Source organism: Littorina saxatilis, linkage group LG13, assembly GCF_037325665.1.
Source record: "Littorina saxatilis isolate snail1 linkage group LG13, US_GU_Lsax_2.0, whole genome shotgun sequence".
Lineage (NCBI taxonomy): Eukaryota > Metazoa > Mollusca > Gastropoda > Littorinimorpha > Littorinidae > Littorina > Littorina saxatilis.
In genome coordinates, this window is record NC_090257.1 from 6,140,258 (window position 1) to 6,161,521 (window position 21,264).

Here is a 21,264-nt window from a genome sequence, read left to right on the forward strand (position 1 = left end):
ATCATTTGTTATAGGTGAAGAGATATATATGCAGTAATCTACGCCCTTTTAGACGGTCATCCATCCGCATCTTAGCCCCCTCGCTGCTTAACTTGGGTGTTATAACGGGAACAGATCCATGAGACCATCAATAGCCTGGTAATGCTGAAAAAAGTCTTTATTCCAGACAAGAAAAAAACCCGACTGGTATATGATTATGAAACGCATCATTGACAGAATTATGATTGAACTCAACAGTATGTGTTTTTGGACAACCTAATACAGAATAGCCAACTTGCACAATACCCCGCTTCAATAGCTCTCGAGTGTGAAAGAGAAGGAAAGTTCACTTCGCTGCGGGCAAACGTTTTGCTCTCACAAGCACTGGTGTTTTCTGGCTTGTGTGAAATAAATGTTTTAAAAAAAAACTCGATTGCCTTTTCTTTTTGCATGGGCTATGCTTGGGTGCTTTGAACGAACTTTCGAATTATTCTCGCGGCTATCATTGCTGCAGCACACTTTTCACATTGAAAATTCACAATTTTATGAAAATTATGAATTGTCAAGGCGAAGTGTCTGCAAACTCTCACTGAGCTATCCGGACATGCCCCCATTTTGCGGCAGATCTCGCAAGGCCATGAAAGTTATGGCAGATTTATCGCGCGATTTGGCGGTGCAGGCTGATAGTGCAAGTCGCCTATTGTCATAAAAGGGAAAAGGGGGCTTTAAAGCAACAATCGGATGACTTAGATACACGATAAAGTGCTGTTCACATGGAAGACTTGCAACCAACTTGTGACCAACTTTCAAGCGATTTTAGTCGGCGGCAAGTCAAATCAAAATCTCTGCCCATGTGAACAGCACAACCTCGCAAACTAGGGATGACTCGGTCCTGTCGGGATAATATTCAGTACGTTTAAACCCGACGGGATGAAACTTATCATGGATCACCTTTAGACACCCTATTACAATTTACATGTATTGAGAAAATATGGTAATTATTGTTGTTGTTTTATTTTTCTGTCATTTGTGTGGTAGCACTGTTAATGTCACTGGAATTTCAAATGCAAGCATTAATTGTTTGTTTGTTTGCTTAACGCCCAGCCGACCACGAAGGGCCATATCAGGGCGGTGCTGCTTTGACATATAACGTGCGCCACACACAAGACCGTGAGAAGTCGCAGCACAGGCTTCATGTCTCACCCAGTCACATTATTCTGACACCGGACCAACCAGTCCTAGCACTAACCCCATAATGCCAGACGCCAGGCGGAGCAGCCACTAGATTGCCAATTTTAAAGTCTTAGGTATGACCCGGCCGGGGTTTGAACCCACGACTTCCCGATCACGGGGCGGACGCCTTACCACTAGGCTAACCGTGCTGGTCAAGCATTAATAAATTTACAGTAACAAAACTAACATGCAACACAATCTATGTTCGCAGTCAGAAACATGCAACACAATCTATGTTCACAGTCAGAAACATGCAACACAATCTATGTTCACAGTCAGAAACATGCAACAAAGTTGTACAAATATTTATCATTTTATTGACACTCAAGGAAACTTTAGAATGTTCATTTAAAGAACTCAAACAATTGTAACTGTATCTTAAAGAAATTAACAATAACTAAAAACACTAAATTGGAACTAAGGTAACATTACAATGTCCATCTAAAGAACTCACTTGTAACCTTTAAGGTAAACAGGAATAACATGGGATGTCCCGCTTGTCCTAACATGGGATGTACTGGTCGTCCTAATGTGGGATGTGTCGAACAACCTTATGTGGGATATCCCGGTTGTTTTAACGTGGGGTGTACCGGTCATCCTAATGTGGGATATCCCAGTTGTTTTAACGCGGGATGTACCAGTCATTAATGTGATAGATGTATTGGTCACCCTAACGTGGGACATGTACTGGTCAGCCTAACTTGGGGCATGTTGTCGCCATCCTAAAATGGGAGATGTACCAGTTGTCCTGATATGTACCGGTCATCCTATTTCATTTATACATTGCTTTAATTCCAGTCCATGGGTCTTCTCAGGACTAAGGACTGGGATTTTATCCTGTGACCTGCATCACAAGATTTTCGCAATCATAGTTGACGGAACTGTGCCACGCTCCTCTACTTTCTTTATTTGGTGTTTAACGTCGTTTTCAACCACGAAGGTTATATCGCAACGAGGGAAAGGGGGGAGATGGGATAGGGGAAAGGGGGGGGATGGGATAGAGCCACTTGTTAAGTGTTTCTTGTTCACAAAAGCACTAATCAAAAAATTGCTCCAGGGGCTTGCAACGTAGTACAATATATGACCTTACTGGGAGAATGCAAGTTTCCAGTACAAAGGACTAAACATTTCTTACATACTCATGATACTGCTTGACTAAAATCTTTACAAACATTGACTATATTCTATACAAGAACCACTTAACAAGGGTAATAAGTGAAGAATTTTATGGGTGAGAAAAGGAAAGTAAAAGGACTTTGGGGAGGCAGAAATAGAGAAGAAACAAGAAAAAGATCCTAATTAGGTTCACGGCATCGAGAGTGATGCGACCTTCTCTCAGAAATTAGTAGAGAAGGCTCCCCCATCCACCACCCGGGGGACGCGCCTCTACGCCAATTAGGGGGCGCCACGCTCCTCTACGAATGAGCTACATTCCGCCCAACCAACTGGACAAAACCCGTTGGATGGACCGAACCCGGGTCCACAACGGGAAACAAACACATCTGCAGCCCCAGACAATTTTAAGTGGGCAAAACCAGTTCACAACAGGAAACGAGCACATGTGCAGCCCCAGACAATACCCCAGAAATGCAATTGTAAGATTGTATGGAGAGTTTGAAGGGTGAAAAGAATAAAGGTGAAGAGAAATAGTAAAAGATAAGAGAAAGTGATGTTTTACTCGCGACTCTTACGACAAGCACAACACCCTAATGTGGTAAGATGTACCGGTCCTCCAAACGTGCGGAAATGTACCAGTCATCATTATTGCATTGCAGAGAAATGCAATTATTTTCAAAATGCTTCAAATTCAATACACAACAACAATAAATGCATGAGTGTTCGCGGTAAGTAAGTGTGCCTATTCTTCAATAATTTCCGCATGCATTTCTTGTTTTGGAAATTAGTACCAAGGCAAAACATGAGCATCAAACGACATTCCAAATTTGAGCGATATTTTACCGAGGATGCATTGCGTACGTTGCTTTTCCAGTCATCTGTAAGCGTTTGTAATGCATCTTTGGTAAAATTTGGAATGTCATTTTATGCGCATGTTTTGCCTTGTCTGTTGTCACTAATTTCTAAAATAAACAAGAAGGGCAAAGCCCATACGACTCACATGCTTGACCTTGACCTTTACATGACCTTGACCTTCAGGGTCAAGGTCAAATAACTAAACCTAGCAATGACATCATACACTAAGAACTGCTTTACACATTTTTCCTACCAAAATACATGTGACCTTGACCCAAGGTCAAGGTCATCCAAGGTCATGCAACACAAAGCTGTTAATTCAAGACATAGGAAGTACAATGGTGCTTATTGGCTCTTTCTACCATGAGATATGGTCACTTTTAGTGGTTCACTACCTTATTTTGGTCACATTTCATAAGGGTCAAAGTGACCTTGACCTTGATCATATGTGACCAAATGTGTCTCATGATGAAAGCATAACATGTGCCCCACATAATTTTTAAGTTTGAAACAGTTATCTTCCATAGTTCAGGGTCAAGGTCACTTCAAAATATGTATACAATCCAACTTTGAAGAGCTCCTGTGACCTTGACCTTGAAGCAAGGTAAACCAAACTGGTATCAAAAGATGGGGCTTACTTTGCCCTATATATCATATATAGGTGAGGTATTGAATCTCAAAAACTTCAGAGAAAATGGGAAAAATGTGAAAAATAGCTGTTTTTTAGACAACATTTATGGCCCCTGCGACCTTGACCTTGAAGCAAGGTCAAGATGCTATATATATTTTTTGGGGCCTTGTCATCATACACCATCTTGCCAAATTTGGTACTGATAGACTGAATAGTGTCCAAGAAATATCCAACGTTAAAGTTTTTCGGACGGACGGACGGACGGACGGACGGACGTCCGGACGGACGGACGGACGGACGGACGGACGACTCGGGTGAGTACATAGACTCACTTTTGCTTCGCATGTGAGTCAAAAATGCATGCATAAAGAGTAGGCACACTTACTAAGTTACTTACTCAAGTTACTGCGTACACTCATGCATACATTTATTTCAGTTATGTATTGAAGAATTTTGAAAATAATTACATTTCTTTGCAATGCAATAATTCTAAACCTGGATTTCCTTATGCTAATGCTTCATTGTAGTCAAGCGAAGTGTTTTCATGTGCTTACAAACAAGTTTAGACCACCAAGGGTAAACAGCCCTTTAATAATAATAATAATAATAATAATAATGATAATTCTTCTTCTGCGTTCATGGGCTGAAACTCCCACGTTTACTCGTGTTTTTTGCACGAGTGGATTTTTAAGTGTATGACCGTTTTTACCCTGCCATTCAGGCAGCCATACGCCGCTTTCGGAGGAAGCAGGCTGGGTATTTTTGTGTTTCTATAACCCACCGAACACTGACATGGATTACAGGATCTTTTCCGTGCGCACTTGGTCTTGTGCTTGCGTGAACACATGAAGGGGGATAAGACACTGGCAGGTCTGCACATAAGTTGACCTGGGAGATCGAAAAAATCTCCACCCTTAACCCACCAGGTGGCAGCGCCTGGGATTCAAACCCATGACCTCTCGCTTTGGAGGCCGGCGTCTTACCACTAGGCTATTGCACCCGTCAATAACAATAATAAAAATAATAATAATAAAGTACTTTCGGAAAGCCTCAAGCGTATTACATTAATTGGCATACACATTGTTGATACAGGTATTAAAAACATACAAATTAAGAAGTAAGTAAATGAATTGATAAACGAAGTGAGGAACAATAAGTTAATAACCCAAACGATTTTGCACAGAAATACATATATACACAAAAGCAAGCAATATTAAGACATACGGCGTATAAAAGACGACATATAAAATCAATACTGTGAGGAAATCTAAACAAGATACTAAATAGTAGTTTTTGACATTCATAAAAAAGCATGCTATTCATACCTGTCAAGTCCTACGCATTCTGCGTAATTCTTACGGTTTTTCGGTGTTTTTTGGGTCCTACGTCGTATACCTCAAACCATACGCATTTTCAGCATTTTTTTTTTTTATTGATTTTTAAAAAAAAAAATTTATTTATTTATTTTATTTTTTTTTTGCTGGCATGGACTGCCGTTCATTCATTTCTGAGGAGGAGCTTGCACCAGCAACACAACAGAAGTTCTGGCATGATGTGCGCCAGTTCTACGTGGCCTGTGTGAGGAAAATGTTGAATAAATTTCCATTTGGCAGTGAAACCCTGCAACACCTTTAAGTGCTGGATCACAGTCTGGGAGCTGACACACTGACTGCCTTCTTGCAGGTCAAAATTAACTCTGATGCATGCTGCCATGATTTTAAGGTGACTGGCAGCATGATTGACAAAGCAAAGATTTGCACAGATTTCTTTCTTTCTTTGGTGTTTAACGTCGTTTTCAACCACGAAGGTTATATCGCGACGGGGAAAGGGGGGAGATGGGATAGAGCCACTTGTTAAGTGTTTCTTGTTCACAAAAGCACTAATAAAAAAATTGCTCCAGGGGCTTGCAACGTAGTACAATATATGACCTCACTGGGAGAATGCAAGTTTCCAGTACAAAGGACTAAACATTTCTTACATACTGCTTGACTAAAATCTTTACAAACATTGACTATATTCTATACAAGAACCACTTAAGGGTAAAAGGAGGAACAGAATCCGTTAGTCGCCTCTTACGACATGCGGGGTGCAGAGAAATAAGGATGTGGAAAAGAAGACTTTTGGTAAGTGAAATAAAGGTGATGGATCCAGTCAGGTAGAAATAAGACAACAAGAAAAGAATTGGAAAACTGCAGGGAATAGTAGGGAGAGTTTTCTTGGAAGGAAATATAGGTGAAAGGACTGGTAAGGCAGAAATAAGACAAAAGAAGAGAAGTAAAGGGGTGGGGTAGCTTGGTAAAAACACTCCCGCCGCGTGAAGGCGACCCCATGGGAGCATTTGCACAGATGAATACAACTAAGAACACAAGTGACAAGTGACAAGTGAGAAAAAAAATGAACGAACAAGAGTGCAGTGTAAATGTATTACATGTAGTGGTAAATAAAGAGCAGTTTGTGCAGAAAGAAATTTATGTGTTTTACTTTTAGTTTGCGAAAAACAATCTGATTGGTTTAGTGTGTATGCATGAGAAGTTGAATTTGTGTGTTTAACCACATCCTGATCCACGCATTAACTATGGTTTTTGATCCCCAACTATGGTTTCTTATGCCATTTACTATGGTCAGAGGCCAAAAGTACTTGACAGGTATGTGCAATTGCAGAAAATATTCACAGAATTAAAAGGCATACAATCGCAAATGTTCTGTATCCTTGTTCGTGAATGTCTGCGAGCATGAGAACCGTCCGGTCCCTCGCTTTACTCTGTCCCCTTGACTAATTACTGTCTCACAGTCACAGTCCCTTTCTTTGACTTAGTCTCTCAACCTCTCTCTGATTTGATTCGTTGATATTTGATAACTTGATTTAACATAGAATGGCTCTGTGTGCGTAATTTTAACCATTACTTAAACCAATGTTCACTTTGAGTAGCTGAGACGTGAACTGCATATACCGTAAACAACACACACTAGGGGTAACCAGCCAGGAAAATTCAGTAGCAGTCAGACTGTTGTGCTTGCGACCAAAGCCTACGGACAACTGAATATCACACGCACTGAAAAATGTGATGTCTCCTTCACAGTCTAACACACACACACATACCGTAAAATCCCTAGCATAGGCCCACCCCCCCCCCTGTGCACAGATTTAGGGCAAAATTGGGGGGTGGGCGTTTGCTAGGGATAGACCCCTTTGCACAAAGTAAGTTTTGTGCTCAATCGTGTAATTGAGTGAATACAAACCCCGAAAGCATGTAAGTTAGGTCGTGTGAGTAGAAGTGAAGGAAAAAAGAAAGGAAAATGACTTTGAGGTAAAGAAGGCCAACCGAGAGAGAGAGAGAGAGAGAGAGAGAGAGAGAGAGAGAGAGAGAGAGAGAGAGAAAGAGAGAGAGAGAGAGAGACAGAGAGAGAGAGAAAAAAGGACTGGCTCTTCTGAAAACAACCCAAGCATAGTCATTCATATAAATTTATAAAGTAAAAAGAAAATCACCAGACCTTTGCAAGGACAAACAATAACAACACAATTCCGGGAAAAAGAAACTTGATGAAATGTCGAAATGTCAACACCAATGAAGCCCTTTCTTTCTGTACAGGGAAGAAATTACACGATCGTCTTTGGAAATGAAACGTTAACTGAACTTGGATTTTGTCTTCAAAAGGCCCAATCTTTCTGAGAAAGAAAAACCCACAAACTTAGGAAAAAAAAGAGGAGAAACTCGAAAAAACATGAACGATGGGTGGGAGTGAGGAGAGGGGACAAAGAATAAGAAAAAAAGGAAAGAAACACGAAAAGGTAAAGAAGGGGAAAAAGATGACTTTTAGAACAGGCTGCACAAATCCTAGTGAAAGTGAGCCTATAGTCTCTTTGAAAAAAGCAGGGTGGGCGTTTGCTAGGTAGTTACCCCTGTGCACAACTTTTGGCCCAAAGTGGGGGGTGGGCGTTTGCTAGATGGTGGGCTTATGCTAGGGATTTTACGGTAATATATCCTTACAAACTTGTATGTAATACTTGTGCCCATACACACCTATACTGTAATAGTCATATCCTTACAAACTTGTACATTCTTGCGACTGTACATATATACCGTATTTGACGGACTACAAGACGCGACTTTTTTTCAAAACAAATCGCATTGCGGCTTATAAAAAGATGCGGCTAAAACGTTACCTAAACTTGAATAGCATTCACCTAATGGAAGTCGCCGCGGATTTTCATTTCGCTCGATTAGCGATTACCGGTACTTTATTAGCTCTCTACTCAAGACTCGGCCCTTTTCTCTTTCTTTCGCGAATCTTCGTTTGTCAACAAGTCGTCGTGACAAGATACCGTACAGAGAAACATTGGATGTATCAGGATCTCGCGCGTGCGCGAGATTTCGTTTTTTTGTGTCTTGCGATAGTTGGAGGAGCGAGAGCCACCATGTTGTGTTTTCGTCCGCTCGAAATGTGCGCAAAAGTTGTAAATCATCCCAAAAAAGCTTATTCCGGGCGGGACTACATGTGCGTGTTGGTTACAAATTGTGTGTATGTGATGTTTTTCTTCAAACCTTTTCACTTTTCTTCTTTGTTTCACTTGTTTATTCTCCGAGCCGATTTTGCCAAATACTGTAATTTTCGTTTGCCTGGTTGTTTTGATTGATTGACACGATCTGATTATTTTTTTTTCGACGGCGGCTAATATAGTGACGTGGCCTATACGTGGCTCGTCCCAATTTTTTGTTAAAAGTCGGGGGTGCGGCTTATAAAACGGTGCGTCTTGTAATCCGTCAAATACGGTACACATATAATTATACACAAACTTGTACACATTTGTGACTATATACTCATAATATCATATCCTCACAAACTTGAGCATTGGTCCGGACGTTTGTCCCATTCACTTATCCATGAAATGAATGCGAGCTTCTGGATATATGGCCAATGAAAATTCTTCAAAAGGTTTCAAACATTGAGCCCTGGTTTTTCTGAGTGTTGTTCGCTCATTGAACACTTTGGTTTTAACCAACTTCACCAATTTGTCTTTGGAGAAATGTCTTCCAGAAAAAATAGTGTGCAATTGTAAAAAGTTCAGTACACAATCTTTACCTGGCAATTTACCCTTTGTGCCTGTCCATTTAGCAGTAAAAAAAGACTTGAAAATAAGAGGAAACTGATTCAGTGTCAGCAGATGTCCAAACAACATAGTCTCTTTTCTTTTTCAATGAACCCTGAGCAGAAGAGGGCTGAGCACTAGTCTGACTAGAGTCCTGAGCAGAAGAGGGCTGAGCACCAGTCTGACTAGAGTCCTGAGCAACAGTCTGACTAGAGTCCTGAGCAGAAGAGGGCTGAGCACCAGTCTGACTAGAGTCCTGAGCACCAGTCTGACTTTCTTTCTTTATTTGGTGTTTAACGTCGTTTTCAACCACGAAGGTTATATCGCCACGAGGGAAAGGGGGAGATGGGATAGGGGAAAGGGGGGAGATGGGATAGAGCCACTTGTTAAGTGTTTCTTGTTCACAAAAGCACTAATCAAAAAATTGCTCCAGGGGCTTGCAACATAGTACAATATATGACCTTACTGGGAGAATGCAAGTTTCCAGTACAAAGGACTAAACATTTCTTACATACTGCTTGACTAAAATCTTTACAAACACTGACTATATTCTATACAAGAACCACTTAACAAGGGTTAAAGGAGAAACAGAATCCGTTAGTCGCCTCATACGACATGCGGGGTGCAGAGAAATAAGGATGTGGAAAAGAAGACTTTTGGTAAGTGAAATAAAGGTGATGGATCCAGTCAGGTAGAAATAAGACAACAAGAAAGGAATCGGAAATCTGCAGGGAATAGTAGGGAGAGTTTTCTTGGAAGGAAATATAGATGAAAGGACTGGTAAGGCAGAAATAAGACAAAAGAAGAGAAGTAAAGGGGTGGGGTAGCTTAGTGGAAACACTCCCGCCGCGTGAAGGCGACCCCATGGGAGCAACTGCTTCTTCATCAGAATGTTTACGTAGTAAATGTCTTCTCAGATGGCTGTCAAAATCTCCACAGTAAACACAGATTTCCCTGAAGAAGTTGACTTTGAAGTAGAAGTTGCTCCTTTTTCACTGACTGTTGAAGTAGAAGTTGCTCCTTTTTCACTGACTGTTGAAGTAGAAGTTGCTCCTTTTTCACCGGCTGTTGAAGTAGAAGTTGCTCCTTTTTCACCGACTGTTGAAGTTGCTCCTTTTTCACCGACTGTTGAAGTAGAAGTTGCTCGATCCTTTCCCACCGACTGTTGAAGTATAAGTTGGTCCTTTTTCACCGACTGTTAAAGTAGAAGTTGCTCCTTTCCCATCGACTGTTGGAGTAGAAGTTGCTCCTTTCCCACTGACTGTTCAAGTAGAAGTTGCTCCTTTCCCACCGGCTGTTGAACAGAACACAACATTGATGTAAAAAAAAGATATAGAAGGGATCCGAGTCCCTTCGAAAGATTATGCCAATATGTATGTGCATGCTGGGTATCTGCTTTGACCACAGTCTAATCGTACCGTGAAGCAGGATCTTTTTCACATGCATATATATGATGCACACGTCGAGAATAGGCACGAAGAGTCTTACATAAGTCGACCCTGGATAGACTGAAACATCATCCACCCTACTTTCGAAGGGACTCAAACCCTTAACTTAACTTTGTTTGCTCACCGCCCAGTCCACCCTTTGGTTATCTCAGGGCAGTGCTGCTTTGACATTTAATGTGCGCCACACACAAGACAGATGTCGCAGCACAGGCTTCATCTCACCCAGTCACATTATTCTGACACCTGGCTAACCAGTGGACTCAAACCCAGCCAGGCATGTACTATGTAGAGCAGCAAAATGTCGCCAAGACGACAATTTGCCGCAACAATGAACATAATTATGCTGACTTTGTCACAGAATAAGGCTGTCGGTTGAACTTTGAAGGCTGTTGGTATTTATTCATGCATAGTGTGTGTTATTCTTTTTTAAAAACCGTTATGGTTTTCTTTTCAAGATGGGTGCATATAAATGAGCAACTGATTGTCTGGCTATCTGACTGACTAGAAGAAGAAGAAAACAAGCATTGTCCGAGTGTGCGGGCAATATACCACCACCTGCTGCATAGATTTTCTCCATTTATTCCCTAACATTTAAAATTAAAAAGTCAATAATGAAAATAAGAAACACATACAGACAGTTTGAGCTATCAGTAAACTGCCGTGGGATGTTTGTTTGTTTGTTTGTTCGTTCTTGGGCTGAAACTCCCACGGCTTTTTATTTACGTGTATGACCGTTTTTACCCCGCCATTTAGGCAGCCATACGCCGCTTTCGGAGGAAGCATGCTGGGTATTTTCGTGTTTCTATAACCCACCGAACTCTGACATGGATTACAGGATCTTTTTCGTGCGCACATGGTCTTGTGCTTGCGTGTACACACGGGGGTGTTCGGACACCGAGGAGAGTCTGCACACAAAGTTGACTCTGAGAAATAAATCTCTCGCCGAACGTGGGGACGAACTCACGCTGACAGCGGCCAACTGGATACAAATCCAGCGCGCTACCGACTGAGCTACATCCCCGCCCCACTGCCGTGGGATAACATAGGATAGCCTAGCCCCATCTTTGAGAAAATTGATAGCAATCACGAGCCGTCACTTACGCAAATTACGCTATTTATGCACTTGGTATTCGGTCCTGGAACTGGTACTACAAGAAATATATCACAGTCGGATATCCGATCGGATATCACTTCTATTCAGTAATCCAAAATCAATTCTGGTCAGTCCAATTGTTGACATGAGCTAAAGCAGGGCAACAATTTTCCGCTCAACACAGGCACAGTACAAACAGATTATTTATACACAAAAAGTCATACTGTATCATGCAGGGCCGGACTAGGCTAAGAGGAGGGGGGGGAGGGGAGTGGGGGTTGCCAGTGGTGGTCTCGGGGGAACATCCCCTTGGCAGGGTCAAGGGGCAGAGCCCCTTGTGGGGGTGAGGGGGCAAAGCCCCCTGAAGCTGATGGGTAGGTCATATTCTGAGATAGGAAAATGGTCGCTCCTTGCATGAAACGGCATAAAATAAACAATAATAAAAAATGTTTTAAATAAGTGAGGTACATGATTAGGCTGGGGGGGGGGGGGGGTTGCGCACCCCCCATAACCCCCCCCCCCCCCCCCCCGGTAGTCTGGCCCTGCCATGCATGTGAAACCTGGCAATGTTATTTGTCTTTGAAAAAAATACCTTCATTTGAAGAGGACACCTTTCCTTTTGTAGGGAGTGGTTGTACAAGTGGCAAAATTGAGTACACCGTAGATACAGAGTCTGCGTCAGAGTTTTCCGTGTCTGGTCGGTATGAGGCATCCTGTCAAACAATTTAAATACAAACCGGCATGAAAATCCCACAAATGTATTATAATTTTGGTTTCTTTCAATACTTACATATGCATTATCCTAATATGATGCCATAATTGCTAGCACGAAAAATATGATAAACATTTATGTCTAAACCAATATTTATCCTGCCAGATAAATCTATACCTAAAGGTACATCTTTTTATTGGCTTATTGGAATCCTCACGTTGGAAAATGTCTGCGACCATTTTTGTTATGTCTCAAAAGTATTTATAAGCGCTATACGATCCAACAATCTTCCGATCGTGTACGTCGGAAGTGACCTTTAAACTTTTAAATCGAAATTCGCCTGACCGTCGGCTCGACCACAGGCAAGGCAGGCGTTAGCTTTGGGGATTGGTTTGGTATACAGAGAGAGCCTCTCTCTCAGTGCTGGGCCAGTCGCTATTATAGAATACTGATGGGCCGGTCGATGCAACGTGGTGTGCGTTGAGCTGTGATTGTCGCGGAGGGTATGAATGACACCGTTTTCATTATCTGTACGATAGCTACCCATTGCCTAAAATTTGAAATACAGGCTTAGTTATTTACTTAGAAGTGTGCATTTTTCTTGGGCTGATAGTGTGGTTGTGCACAAGCTGTTTGGTCTACAGTTGGGGGTAGAACGCCAGTTTCTAAATATGTGATGGTCTCCCCGACTGCATAGCATACAGAGTGCTCACCAATGCAGTTTCAGTGCCAGTAGGGGGTTCGCTGTTACTATACGATCATTCTGTGAACTACACAAGTTATGAACATGTGCTGTTTGGCCAAGAAGTGGCGTATTTAGTACATATGGGCGTGAATACTGGGTTTTCTTTCTAGTGCAGTAGTGGTGGAATGCTAGCTTCCTGGAGATTAAAACTTGGGTGGAATATAGTTAGGAAGGAAGGTTGGGATTCAGATCGGCTAAAAATAAACATGGCAAAAATTGCTCTGGACTGGCCCTTTAATCAACAGTTGTATATTATTGATTTCGGGGATATAACAGTTACAAAACTACATATTCAGGTTCGGATTTCAAATCCCCATTGATCTCCTCTCCGTATTCCAATGAAAAAATCAAAACAAAACAATCAACCCCATACGATTCCACGCACACAGATGCACCCATTTTCACATTCCCCTCACAGCGCGGGTATTGTCTATTTTATTCTATGCACAAATAAGCGATGCTTTGAGTAAAACCAACGTTTGGATTGACCATTGCATTATCTTATCAGTGTTTATGTAGTGCCCATATCACACCATATCCCATTACGCGTAATAGGCAAGTATGTCACACGCTTTCCTTCTCTGCCACTACTAAAGCAAACGTGTGCAAGATTGTTACATGCTTTGGAGCATGTGCAAGAACGGATTCAAACTCGAAATCGTCCCCCCAAAAGCCCCAAAATGCACACACAACTTTTATTTCTCCTGCTGTTATCGTTTCTTCTCTTTACAAATTCTTCAACGCTGAGAATACTGTACTGTTTCCATACGCGAATTTAGCTGCCCTTGGAAAGTGGCTCGCTCAGGAGGCCTGTTAGTCTGAAACTGGAAGGACAGAGTTCTGAACATAGATGACAAAGACCCCGAAAAGAACAACATTTCGCGGATGCAGACACAGAAAGACGTCACGAAGAATGCGATGCTTCAAAAGATACAGACTGTGACGATGACTGTGACGTCGTTCACATATACCGAGACGTCATTCATAGTTGTTCGTTCACTTCCGTCAAAAAGTAGATCTCTCCACAATGGCTGCTCCTGTGTTTAGGTTTGTCAAGCTTGAGTACGCAAAACGTGTTTGTTCTCTCCTCTGTTGAAGCTGTGACATAAATGCTATTCCGACTTGGTCGTGTGACAGAGTTTTCTTCCACACTCGATTAGCTGATGTCTAACTCAGCCTGACGGCTTCGTTAGACAATCAACGTAATCTCGTGTGGAAGAAAACGTGTCACACGACCAAGTCTGAATAGCAGGTAATGTGATATGGGCACGACATATATATTTTAGTTTCTACACTCACACTGCTCTCAGATGCTGAATGGTTTGATTGGTCAGACTCGATAGATTCACACTCAGTAGGAAATCCTGAGAAAAAAAATCAACAAATTGTTTTAGCAGCAGCATTTCATCCACAGGGGTGCTGGTGACTAAGACCTTCCAAATCTGAAATCCACAAGATATTATTTTTTTTGCGCACCTAAATCGGAAGACTAAATAGTCAAGCATGAAAACACACAAGAAAGCTATAGGAAATTGACGCCAAAAAAAATTGATGAGCGGGGTGGGTGGGGGTGCAATCTATGATCCGATTCGTGGCCCCAGGGTGATGACGCTGTTGAAAGCGCCACATTTCAGTGGCAGTGGAGTGGAGTAACGCTTGCCGCGTCTTTCGTGGGATGTCTAGCAGACGACATCGCCAGCTATACTTTCTCGGTAATGAGAAATCAAAATCTTTAGAGTTAATTCCTGAATCGGACCTGATCAAATCGGAAATTATTTTTAAGCAAACATCCCAAATCAGAAATCCGTTTTGAATCAGACAACTAGCACCCCTGCATCCAACAGCATAGCAACAATTCCCAAGTATCATACAAATTAACACACAAGTGCACAAGACATACGGTACTTTACCCACTTTTGTTTTTTTACAACTGCCGATAACGCATGATTCTGCGTAATTGACGCACTGAAATCACGCCGAGATTTTCACTCACTGCGTCAACTGCGCAGGTTTTGACCCCTGTGAAGAAGCTTCCGTGCACAGCAGACACTATTTCCGAACGTCACCACTGAGGTGCGTTTCCGAATGCAAAGTCACAAGTATACAACGCTAGCAAAATCGCGTGACGTTCACTACTACTGTGTAGCGAAATAACTAACTTTGCAAGCCAAGTTTTCCTTGCCTTCAGTCGCTAGTTTACACACGTTAAACTTTGAGAAAAATCCTAGATAAAATGTGACTCCCTAAAATTCCAAAATGACTTCCAGATTTTTGGACAGGGGGTCATCATGACTTTGTTTTGAATCCTACAGGAAGCTCTGATGTGGGCAAAACAGGACCCCTGTCCACTTGGTTTGACGCCAAATCAGACTCTTGGCCATATATGTTGATCGTTAAAACTATGTACAGAACATGTGGATTCATGGGCTGAGACTAGCAGTGATTCTACATCATATTTCAGATCAAAGTCAAATAGCAAAGAAGGTGTGCAGCAAAATCGACTGAAAAACACCAGGTATCCACTTGGTTTCCAAACAATATGCCGAGATGACATCACTCGCCTTTCTTTGTTTGTATCGGTGGCTGCGGACCCTCGTCTTCTTCACAAGGTGATTCAGCATCAGCATCACTACCGTCTTGTTCACATTCGACTGTTTGTCCTGGTAGAGCAAAAGGAAAGAAGAAAATTTTACACATTATTTAGGATGGGAATTGGAAAAAGTGAAAAAGGCGGAAATTCACCTTTATGATCCCCCCCCCCCCCCCAAAGTGTATGTTTCTGGTAACGTGACTAAAAAATATAGGGTAGGTAGGTCGGGAATCTTTTTTTTTTAAATATCTTTTTAACTTATTTTGTCAAAAAACAGGATTTTTTTCCTTCGAAAAACCATTTTTTTCTTGTTTTGTTTTAAATGCAAACAAAGTCGAGTCGGCAGGGAAAATAGGTAGGGTCGGGTGACCAGAAACATACAACTTTTTTGGGGGGGGGGGGGGGGGGCGCGCTTAAGGGTGATTTGCGGGTCAATTCCCATCCCTGATATTTCTGAACATCCCTCTGTTCTGTCCTTATGGTGCGCCAAATTGCTGACCACAAATTTCATAACCCATATTAGACTGAAAATCTGAGGCCTGATCTAGGAACGCTGAAGAAGAAGAAGAAGCTATAACCAGGGGTGTGGTTTGGTGTCAGATATCGGTCCTAGACCGGAATTTTTCCTAATTGTCCGAAAAATTGTAATCCAGTCAAATGTCCGTCCATTTACATGATAAGCCGGTCCATGACCGCTCAGTTTGCTATAAAATCGGTCAGACCTAAAACCGTTTATTAAACAAGATGGCAAATAAACTTACAAGCTAACATATATATATAGAAAACGATCGCTCGTATTCGTCCTCATGGTCCAATTGAGATTATGTAAACATGGCCTCCATTGAATCCCTGATTAAAAAAAGAAACATCAAAGAACTCTGGAATGTTTTGGGAGTAGGGGTAGGGTTTTGGTAGATGAACAGGGAAGTGAGCAATACGAGGCCACCGATCTGTTGGCGTCAGAATCTCAACCATCGGTATCGGGTTTGGGAGAAGAATCAACCCAAAAAACAAGCGAAAGAGGTTCTTCAGTCGGAACACAGCATCAGTCTGTCTTAGTCTGCCTCAGTTATCAATGCAACAGCTCAACCTACAGTCCCAGGAAGTAGGACAATCTTCAATTAACATTTTGTTTTCTCCAAAACAACTATGTAGTGTCACCATATTGGTTTGTTCTTATTTTTATTGTCAGTTCATTACTAGTCAGAAGCTGATTGAAGGTTAGCTGTGTTTGTGTGCTTTCTCATTTGATAAGAGAGAGAAAGAGAGAGAGTTTTTGTAAGATTAAATGTCCTTAAAATATATGGAAACGGTCAAATGACCGGAAAAAGTTTTGTTGATCAGGACGATTTGTCCGACCATCAAATTTTCTAGCTACACCTCCGTATAACTCTACTTAACTGCACCAAAATCCACTGCACTGAAAAACGCCAGGTTTCATGTTTTAAAGAGGCGACTCCTGGTATAAAAGGAGCCAAGCTCCGCCTCGTTCAGTATGTTTGGGGAGAATGAGCTCGTCACTTCAGAAAGAAAAATCAAAAATTATGCCAGAAAGCAGTAGTTTTTCGACACGAAATGTGTTCGAGTTTTATATAAAGTAGTGACGAACACAATAGCACACAAACTTGGATAGAACACAAGGCACATGCATGCAAATGGGGGGGGGGTGGGGGGGGGGGAGAGAGAGAGAGAGAGAGAGAGAGAGAGAGAGAGAGAGAGAGAGAGAGAGAGAGAGAGAGAGAGAGAGAGAGAGAACGAACGGCACACACACTGTGTGAGAATAAAACACAGAAAGGGGGTGGTGGGGGGGTTGGAGAAACCCCGAGTAACAAGAAAAATTCCGAAGCAGCTTGTACTCTCTTATCTTCGAACAAACTCAGCTAGATACCAAACGGTCAGTGTGCGGTGTAACTGGAATGTTTCTAGTTCAGATACGTCAGCTCCTACACATCTCATAGCAAACGCCGCTCTTCGATTTACGGTGTTGACAACAGAATTGCCAACAGGAACCTGGGGGGAAGAAGAGAAAGTTTGCTGCCTATCACAGTGTTGATTGACACAATGGAAAGCAAAGGTGCTTGCTAGACCCTTTCTACTTTATACAGTTGCACAGCATGAAAGCAAAAGCTATACACACTAAATTTGCTGAAATGTTGTCACCTAGAATTTTTATGTCAACTATTCTGTTCCCTGCTGGAGATTCCACAATCAAATTTGCATCATCAGTTTCCTCACTCTCTTCACACTCACTGTCTGATTTATCTTCTTCCTCATTACCAGACTCCTCACTACTACAATCAAAGATCAGTTTGTACAAGGCAGGGTTCTCTAGTTTTTGTTCCGATCGAGTGGTACAATCTGCTGATTCACTTGTAGTTGTACCAAAACTTGAACTTTCAGCACTTACAGTTTCGTCACTCGATGCTATACTTTCGCTGTTTTGATTCGTCTGCTTCTTCGTGTGCTTATTTCCACAAAATTTGCGTTTCTTGGGCTTTGAAGGCCCATACTTTTTATCCCCGGGCATAGTCTTTACCAAAACAAACTGCAATACCCTAAAATACACTCAACACAGCTGCACACAATGTATCTTGAAAGTAAAATGAACACAGCATGTCGCGTGTAAACAGTCGGCCATTTTGAATGGCAGATAGGGAGGTGCCCATTGTTTCAGGTTTTCAAGGGAGTAATCCTTGTTATTAGGTACAGAAGGAGAGTGACTGAATGTTATTTTTTTACTGTTTTGGGTCGCCATTTTGGGTGTTGTCAGCACCACACCCACCCAACTAAAAGGCTATTATCTCAAACAATGATTTGTTTATGCAAAATACAATTGCAGCACATAAAAGATGAATAATGTCTGAATAAAATGAGCCATAACAAAGGTATGTATCTGAAAAATGATGTTTTGGCAAAATTCTGGGCGACCCTAAAATACAATTTATTTACCAAAGAACATACATTTTACCATTAACAGTGATTATTTGATTATCATATTGTTATAGCAAGCGCCAATGGCGTCAACTGAAGTGCAGGTGCACTCACACGACAGCTAAAATTGACATCGCACGTCTCTCTGTGGTGTGGTATACCATGTCACGGAAGCCACTTGTGAGCCTCTCAACATAATTTATGTGATTTTCAAGCCATTGTATTCGCTCCAACGAAAGTCGGTATCTATGTCAGTATGTGCAGCAAAAATTTGGTAACAGACATTTAGAAAGGTGAGGATTCCGATAAGCAGAAGAACTAGGCAACAATTTTGACTGAAGGTCCCCTTTAACTGCATGGGTACGAAACTTTGTATGCAAGCTCTCTGTGTAAAATCACTAATAAAACAACCAATTTACATTAATGAGTCACAGTTGCAATAGGAGTAACCACACAAAGCACTTGACACTGGTTGAGACTGAAACAGTCTGACTGATGACAGAAAATATCTCTTTTATCCCCCCCCCCCCCCCCCCTATATATTGTCAAACTGCAGACTCAAACACAGAATGAAACCGAGAAAGCAAAACATGTTTAGAAAATGACATTTTAAGGCTGTAAATCACTAAATCAGTAAATGTCTCGAATCGACTGGGTAAATATTTTGTGTCCTAGCAACTTTTGATTTTGGGGGTATGCATGTCTAATTATATCTAATCATGTCACGACTCACATTGTGGTTTTATCGTGTTAGGTTAATTATACCTGGTAGCAATTGCAAAAGGCGTTCATGTTTAGAATTAGATACCTGTAGGCTCATGCTCAGGTCTTCTGAAAAGGGACGCCATGACCATGCGATGTCCGTAAGTGTAGTGTGGAAAGTACACATTGCCCGTGTCATTTTTTTCCCCCATCTCGCCATGACCATGCGATGTCCGTAAGTGTAGTGTGGAAAGTACACATTGCCCGTGTCATTTTTTTCCCCCATCTGCACAAATACAAAACGCTTAAATAAGTTCCATTTTCAGTAAACCTTAAACAAAATCCCTTGGGCCCATCCATTTATTTTGTTGGCTAGCTCTGGTTGATGAGTGATCCGGGCAGAAAGATAAATACATATATTGAATAAGTTGGCCAGTCGTTAACATGCAGTTTGAAAATTATGATGCTGTTACAGTTAGTGTTAGGATTTCCACACAGACCACAGTGCCATTGGATATTTGAGTCACCTAATTCTTCATACCTGTCATCGGGGATACCTAGCGTGGAACCAGTGGCCACATGTCTCACATTATACGCCCTTATCATCCCAAGTACGTAACTGTGACATCACAGTCCCCACACGGTGACGGTTAGTGCGTATCAGAAGGGTCACCTGACGAGGACAAAAGCGGGGCCTGGTTCTGGTGCATAGGAGTTCAAAAGTAACAGGATGAACAGATACAGTTTCACTTCCACAGATCTTTTCCTTTCAAAAAGATTAAAAAAAATACTACATCTTCTAGCATAGCTGCAGCTGGCAAGTGCATTGGTCACAAGGCTAAGTCGTGTGTTGGTGCTTCGGAAGACCATTTTCCTCGCAAAACCAGTAAGGTGCAAGCTATTGACACTATCCAGGCGAGTGGCCTCTGAAACTACTAGTAGACTATGACCCAGTAAAGTGGTGACTACGAACAGGACGGTAATGCAAGCCATTGCTCTTTCACTCAGCAGCGTCAATCACCAAATCAGACTCATAGTCAATCAGAACAAAAGCGGGGACCAGCATACTCACAGAGTCGCTCTAATTGCCTAGAGCTACATTTGGTATCCAGAACTGTCTTAACTCTTATATTGGGACAGGTATTGGTAATACGCTGAAGATAATTATGGTGTGATACTTTGACTCGAACAAGCCCGTTGTGGCTGTCTTCTTCGACGCAACAGCATTGGGTTTGTCTCGTCAAAGTATCGAATTATACGATCATGATAATCAGTGACGAGAGATGATGCATGCGTGTCTTCCAAGCCCTGAGACTTTCGCTGTGAACGTGGGATCTTTTTCGTGCGCACGTGGGTGTTCGGACACGACCCGATGTTGATTTCAGTTTCGCTTCTGACAGTCACACTCACAGTACAGTATAACTATAATTTATAAATATATAAGTTTTATTTACGTTTGTATTTCTTCTTCGTTTCCTTAAATTTAACAAGTAACAATTAACAAGCTGTTTAACGTTCTGTTGTTGTTAATAAATATATATAGATATTAAAATCTCGAAGTCCATACATGATGTCACAGAAAAACCAGCCACAAAGTGCAAAAGAAAAGTTCGAAACGACGAAAGAGCTCGCGCTCGCGATCTCGTAGCTGAGCTAGTTTCAATTTCTCCACTCAAAAGCTGACACCTCAGACGAGTCTGTTATCCGAAATACCAAGCACAAGTTTCGATGTAGAATTACTAAATGATACTATTTGTCAACAAAATATATGCACTAGTGTCAGAAAAATGGTTTAATATGTTCAAAAGTTTCGAGTCGAGTTCCCGATTTCTGGAAACACGTGCGCATGCAAGTTCGCTACTCAGTACTTGCTGTAACTTCAAGTAAATCTTTGTAACCCTATGTAATGTTATTACCATTCTTCCCAGCAAAGCACACAATTGACAACAAGTCAAATAGTAGTACAAGAAAGAAATAATACTTGATAAATAAGTTAGATAAAGAACAAATCAAAGAAAGCAAAAATGACTTACCGCATGTCTGAATGAGTTGGACGCCATTTTCCCGGTTGCAGGGTCAGAGCAAAATCAAGCCGTATATATATCTTCGAAATTTTTAATCTTGCACCGAATGAGGACTC

The 21,264-nt window shown here is 41.6% G+C and overlaps 1 protein-coding gene and 1 long non-coding RNA gene across 2 annotated transcripts in view; both read right to left on the reverse strand.

The window, feature by feature from the left end:
* Positions 1–1,506: 1,506 nt before the first annotated feature.
* The window catches only part of LOC138945968 (uncharacterized), a 98,032-nt gene continuing 78,274 nt past the window's right edge, over positions 1,507–21,264 (reverse strand). The window contains exon 2 of the long non-coding RNA XR_011449150.1: positions 1,507–9,364. This is a non-coding gene — a long non-coding RNA (uncharacterized lncRNA). The remainder of the gene's footprint in view (positions 9,365–21,264) is intronic.
* LOC138945956 (uncharacterized) lies at positions 5,319–21,184 on the reverse strand. Its single transcript, XM_070317495.1, has 5 exons — positions 21,158–21,184; positions 19,231–19,410; positions 15,463–15,561; positions 12,037–12,157; positions 5,319–10,197 (listed from the first exon to the last, which is right to left on the reverse strand). The coding sequence occupies exons 1-5, from the start codon at positions 21,182–21,184 to the stop codon at positions 10,169–10,171; spliced, it is 456 nt and encodes a 151-aa protein (XP_070173596.1). The 3' UTR covers positions 5,319–10,168.